Genomic DNA, 5,408 nt, shown 5'->3' with positions numbered 1-5,408 from the left:
TGCCCCCTGACGGGCCTCAAACTTGCCTTCGGGCCGCTACCGCGCCCCTTGAAATCGTCAATTAACAAATCGTGCACAAAGTCATTAGAGACGTAATAATAGTTGGAGAAGTTTCGGTGATCTGACCCCTTCTTGTAGATTTATGCATCAACCAGACAATTGTATTAATAATAATGAATTATAAAAATAAGAATGCGAATATCCAATGGGTCAATCAAATATTGTATCAAGTCGTCCATGTAATGTATGTAATATATTTTAATGGACTGTTACAATTTTTGTAGACTCTTTCCCTTTTTATTTCGATCTTAGGCTACGAATATTCTCACCATACGGTGGGATGCACTTAAATGCTGAATGCCAAGTGCAAGGAACGACTATAAATTTATATGTATATAGTGGAACTGATTGTTACGAGAAAAACCGTGTCAGATGTTAGATCTCTGCAAGAAAAAGCTGGGAGCAGCACTAGTATGCACCTGTATGCATCCGGCTGTGAGCACTCATACATTCACATTTCCTCCCTAACTGTGCTGTGGTATTGGTGTGTATTTGGGTGTATGTATAGGTATGACTGGGTATGACGGGTATGACTGAAGGGTGAGTGATACGTCAGGTAGAAAATCTTGGTCCATTTAACGAACAAAATGTTAATTGTGTTTTAAACAATCAAGTCTGTAAGAGCTTCTTTGTGATGTTGATACGAGACTTGATTTTTCGTGTAATACATAAGGGTACGTGTAGTAAATGTACCTGGACGTAAAGTAATAGGTTAGAAGAAACTCTTCCTGCTCTGATAAACATATAACTATAATTGATCTTTCGAAATTTCTTACATCACACCTCATTCTTTGAAACGTACGAAGATGCCTCATTTCGTGAGCACCAGGGATGAGAACGTAAGTTCGATTTGTATAACATTAACAGGAACAGAAACTAATAGCTGGTTGTTTGATAGGAATATAATATGGACGACATAGCATCTGATTTCGTTTGCTTGAAAGTGTCTGCTTTGAAGAAGGCTTCGCAAATATCAGGGCAAGTGGACAGAATTACTATCGGGCCAAATTTGAAAGTGAACGAGAACGAGAATGAGAAGACAGAGAATATTGAGAATGAACAGAATTCCTGTAACGTTAGAGTTCCACAGAAATCTAATCGGCCACAGAACAAAACTTCGGTACAAAGCGGTATTTCGTTCTCTGTAAAGAAGATCCTTCTGGAGTGTGAATATCAGAGGAAAGAGGAGGTCCAGGTAAGACAAGTGAATGTTCGATGAGCAGAGACTGTAATCTAATTTTGTTTAATTAATTCAGAAAGAGATCGACCGCCGTTGGCAGCAGATGAAAGAAAGTGGAAAAGCCATACTGGAAAACATGGCAATATCACGTTTAAACATGGCTAAAGAACGTGAACGTAAAATCCAAGAGAATAACGATACGATATTAAAGGAACAGCAAAAAGCTGGACAAGAAGAGTTACGAAGAAGACACGAGCGACAGAGAGAACTCGAAGAATATCGGAAGAAAATGAGAGAAAAAGAAGAAGTGACAACGAAATTGATCATTTTAAGAAATTTATATGACATAAAATATCGTTATTTTGCAGCGTATTCCGAAAATTGTAAAGATAAGAATTCTGTTGCCATAGCGTTGTCAAGTCATGCTGCAAAATTAGAAGAGTTGAATTATCAAATGAATTTAATAGACGAAAAGATTAGGGCAGATGACGTGACAGCCACTGATTTAAGTATCATTGAAAAGATAGTCAATGAAGTTGACGAAATATTATGCTCGTTTAAATCAGAAATAGGTGAGCCATCTATTTGCTTCGAATTTTATCATGTATCTTATTTCACTTTATACTTTAGATAGGATAAATGTTCAGTATGAAGAAACCTTAATTGCCGCCGAAAATGCAATGCATTCTGCACTGCAGACCCACAAATCACAAGGGCACGAAATCGAAGGCAATCAAGTAGCTTGTGAACCAGTAATTTTAGAACAGTGTACACACGATGTGCAGAATAATGCTTCGCAAAGCTATGAGGAAAATCAAACCGAAGTGCAAGATGAAAACAGAACAGTTGTTTTAAATATTCCGAAGGTTGTACCTTCAAATGCCAATGCAGAAGAAAGTGCAACGTCCGAATCGGATAAAGGTAAACCAAACACCGTGACATATAACGATTTATATCTTGATGTCAGTATTGAATATGTTTTTCTTATTTCCAGATGTTTTTTATGAATACGCTGATACAGAATCGCTGCAGATATATGAGAACAGTAAAAAATTCCTGACAGATTACCTTCTATCTCTCGACGAATTTTTGCAATCTGCGGATACGAAGAAGTTTCGATTCGAATGCCAGAAAGCAATAAATATACCTGTGAACGCGATATCTGGTATCAACGCGGAACATCTGAGGGACAAGTATGAGAGATTGCAAAACCTTCTTATAGGGAAATCTTGGCCAAACGTTAAGCAGTACCCACAGGGAGAAGCCTTTTGTAAAAATATCTTAAGTAAAAAGATTGTTGTACGTACATTCATATAAATCTTATGTTGGCGATTCAATTAAAAGATACTCAGTGTATACAATTTATATTCTAACAGAGTCAAGGTGAAACGCTTGTCTCCAGTAAACCAAAGATGGCATTTCCAATCGCTGCGGTGGTCGTGGCTCTTTGGAATGAACATCCCGATTTCGGTCATTTACTTCTGTCACATTTTCACGACCTTTGCCCGTTCACTGTTCCTGTTTTCATCCCGAAGATGGTCGGGCAGTCGAACGAGGATTATTACAAGTCAATGGGTTACAAATATTCCGAAGATGGCACAGTCGAGAAACATGACAAATACCTAAAAAGAATGTCCGGTTTAATGAGATTGTACGCTTCCATCATTATCACGCATCAAAGAAAGAGAATTGCTAAAAGTAACCCGCATGGACTTCAAAATGCATGGCGATGGTTGGCTGCTGTTTTAAATATCGGTAAAACGAATTTGAGAAATACTACAAGACCTAATACCCAATTCAGTGATAATTTAATTAATGCTTGACGTTTTTATTTCAGAGCCGAGAAAAGAAATAACAGATCTTTGCGCGACTCTCTTATTGGACATTCTCGAAGTTTCCGGGAATGCGTTGTGGACAGCTTATCCGAAACAATTTTATAAATTGTTGATTCTATTGACAGAGGAATATTATCCGCGTATGCAGAATGTAGGTTTCATCGGTGGCGGGCCGTTAGTAAGATTGGAAGAATTTTTAAGGAACAGTTTAACGAAAGGATCGATACCACCGCCCGAAGGTGAACTTGCTCAGAATTTTTGGTAATCTCAATGTTAATTCTCTAAGTACCAATAACGATATTAAACAAATTCTGTTATCGTCGATAAAACGCTGTATGCTTCGTAAATTGATGTTCGCGAACAAGCGCTGAACTTGCAGATTAATCAACGATAGACACTTTTCTTGTAAGAAAATATTCGAAATCTGTATATATGGGAAATCATGATTGAATATTATATTTATTATATAATTTTTTATTGTACGGATAATAAGAAAGGAACATGAACGTTATTGTACCTGGAATTAAGTTGTTACGAATGCAAAGTAGATGGTAAAGATCCTATGTAAACATGAATAAAGTATGTATGAAGGAACATTGAATTGAATTACACAATTCCGATCCTCACTTAAAACCGTTTTACTTAACTTTTAACACAAGTATTTATATTAAATATTACGTTGTTGCTTCGGGAGTTTTCTTATCTAAGCTATCAGGTGTTACTGTCTGAGCAACCGATTCAACAGATGTAGGAGATTCCGGCTCTTTTTCTTCTGGTAATACATAAGTAAGCGATGGTATTTCTTCTGGAGTCATCCAATCTGGCACGATCTTACCGTGAACTCGCCAAGTGCCATACGTATTAGACAAGTGCTTTTCGAACACGATATAATCCAAAACGTCTTTCTTTACTGTCTCACTCCCTAGTAGTACTCGTCCGAATCGATCGTAAATGCACAAATACTAAAAAAATAACCCGCGAATAATATCACGAACGAAATCAATTAATCGAAACGACGAAACCTGTTAACGAACCTGTTGTGTGTGGAAACGAACAGTGATCTGTGCAAAGAAATTGTCTTTTGTTATGATGTTCGTAACTCTTGCGTGGACGATACGCGCTGGTTCCAATGACTCGACGAACTTCCAGACGATTGTTTTATGCTCCATATTATGAGTCATGACCTAACGTTAAATATTCGTATGAGAACACATGCCAATATAGGAAGAAAACTATCAAAATGCACTACTGAATCTTACAGGAAACGCTGCCTCCGTGACATACTGTAACAATTTCTCTTCATCTTTTCTAAGAAATAAAAAATAGAGAAGTTTTATATTTAATCCAACGCACGAATCAAATGTAGAATAAGCGTGTCACATACTCAGCTAAAGTTTCATGTGCTTTCTTATAAATTTCTAATGCCTCTTCGGCAAATGCCTTCACATGGAAGTCCTCTTCAAACGATTTGATTTTCCTAATAGCCAAATAAGACTTGCTCTTTTTCCCAATGAATTCAACTTTTTGTTTCGCACCCTAAACATTGAAGGTACACATTCTTCAGATAACTGTTTGATCGAACGAACGATACTAAACATGAGTATATGATCACGTACTGCTTTAGTAATGGGTGAAAATTTGCCATCACCCTCTGGAACGACGTAAGTCTCAAATATTTGTGGTGTGGAGCTAATAAGAACAGGTCTCTCTTGCCAGTTTCTCTGAGGTAAAATCCCATGTCTTTTTAATCGTGATCGAAATCTCTCCTGCACCACCTCCTCGTTGCTATCATCAAAATCGGGCAGCTCGATCTTAATAAACTTCATTGCCCTTTCTTTTCGATACTTTGGATTAAAATGCTTCTTTATATTTCTGACTTGTTGAGAAGGGTCATTAACAACTGGGTAATTAATAGGACCCAACATTAAAGGCAAATTATTCTGAAAGACAGAGTTCATCTCACAAATCAAAAGTTCCTTCGGAATGAAAAACGTGCTATTACCTGCATGTATTTCCCAAAAATACAGACAGAATTCCTATATCTCGAAATCATTGTTGTTACTTGTTGTTTAGAGTTTACAACAGTTTACAAACAATTATAAAATAAAAGCAGAAGGGTTATATTCTCAATCCAACCTTGCTCTTCATGACCCAACCATGCCTTGCTCGGCTTTGCTAGCCCCCCACTATTGACAGAAGATGATGGTTTAGCCGAGCAGCTGAGCTGTCACCTACACTTCGTCAGCTCATGCCCCGAGGTTATATTTCTTATTTAAATTAAAGATTCACTTCATTCCAGATGTTATATAAGCAATAAATAATAACATCAATAA

At 37.2% G+C, this 5,408-nt stretch overlaps 3 protein-coding genes across 4 annotated transcripts in view; 2 read left to right on the top strand and 1 right to left on the bottom strand.

Annotated features, from left to right (window-relative positions):
* Positions 1–506: 506 nt before the first annotated feature.
* Positions 507–3,671, top strand: Gle1 (Gle1 RNA export mediator). The gene is made up of 7 exons (XM_018030990.2): positions 507–899; positions 959–1,255; positions 1,317–1,812; positions 1,871–2,161; positions 2,235–2,539; positions 2,617–2,995; positions 3,078–3,671. The coding sequence occupies exons 1-7, from the start codon at positions 867–869 to the stop codon at positions 3,338–3,340; spliced, it is 2,064 nt and encodes a 687-aa protein (XP_017886479.1). The 5' UTR covers positions 507–866; the 3' UTR covers positions 3,341–3,671.
* A 26-nt stretch (positions 3,672–3,697) lies between these two features.
* mRpL45 (mitochondrial ribosomal protein L45) overlaps positions 3,698–5,408 on the bottom strand; it is a 4,440-nt gene continuing 2,729 nt past the window's right edge. Inside the window, exons 1-6 of one of the 2 annotated variants that reach the window (XM_018031230.2) lie at positions 5,078–5,244; positions 4,692–5,015; positions 4,460–4,611; positions 4,335–4,383; positions 4,110–4,259; positions 3,698–4,037 (exon numbers count right to left, since the gene is read on the bottom strand). In XM_018031230.2, coding sequence (XP_017886719.1) covers positions 3,750–4,037; positions 4,110–4,259; positions 4,335–4,383; positions 4,460–4,611; positions 4,692–5,015; positions 5,078–5,128 — 1,014 coding nt within the window. In that variant the 5' untranslated portion in view covers positions 5,129–5,244 and the 3' untranslated portion in view covers positions 3,698–3,749. Of the gene's footprint in view, positions 4,038–4,109; positions 4,260–4,334; positions 4,384–4,459; positions 4,612–4,691; positions 5,016–5,077; positions 5,245–5,408 lie in introns of those variants that run through there. The other variant, XM_018031321.2, reaches the window with a different exon arrangement.
* Positions 5,295–5,408, top strand: part of Cog8 (conserved oligomeric Golgi complex subunit 8) — a 5,520-nt gene continuing 5,406 nt past the window's right edge. Inside the window, exon 1 of the mRNA XM_018031109.2 lies at positions 5,295–5,400. The gene's annotated coding sequence lies outside the window, so the exon portion shown is untranslated. The remainder of the gene's footprint in view (positions 5,401–5,408) is intronic.

Source organism: Ceratina calcarata, unplaced genomic scaffold, assembly GCF_001652005.2.
Source record: "Ceratina calcarata isolate Rehan_Ccalc_2016 unplaced genomic scaffold, ASM165200v1 scaffold1, whole genome shotgun sequence".
Classification (NCBI taxonomy): domain Eukaryota; kingdom Metazoa; phylum Arthropoda; class Insecta; order Hymenoptera; family Apidae; genus Ceratina; species Ceratina calcarata.
Note: the sequence above shows the minus strand (reverse complement) of the source record. Positions and strands in the feature narration are given on the sequence as shown.

What these genes read in the sequence shown, in the direction of transcription:
- Gle1 (XM_018030990.2), top strand. Translation starts at nt 867, where the DNA reads ATGCCTCATTTCGTGAGCACCAGGGATGAGAAC. An exon ending in TGAGCACCAGGGATGAGAAC is followed by an intron (nt 900 to 958) that starts GTAAGTTCGATT and finishes GTTGTTTGATAG; the next exon opens with GAATATAATATGGACGACAT. An exon ending in CTCGTTTAAATCAGAAATAG is followed by an intron (nt 1,813 to 1,870) that starts GTGAGCCATCTA and finishes TTTATACTTTAG; the next exon opens with ATAGGATAAATGTTCAGTAT.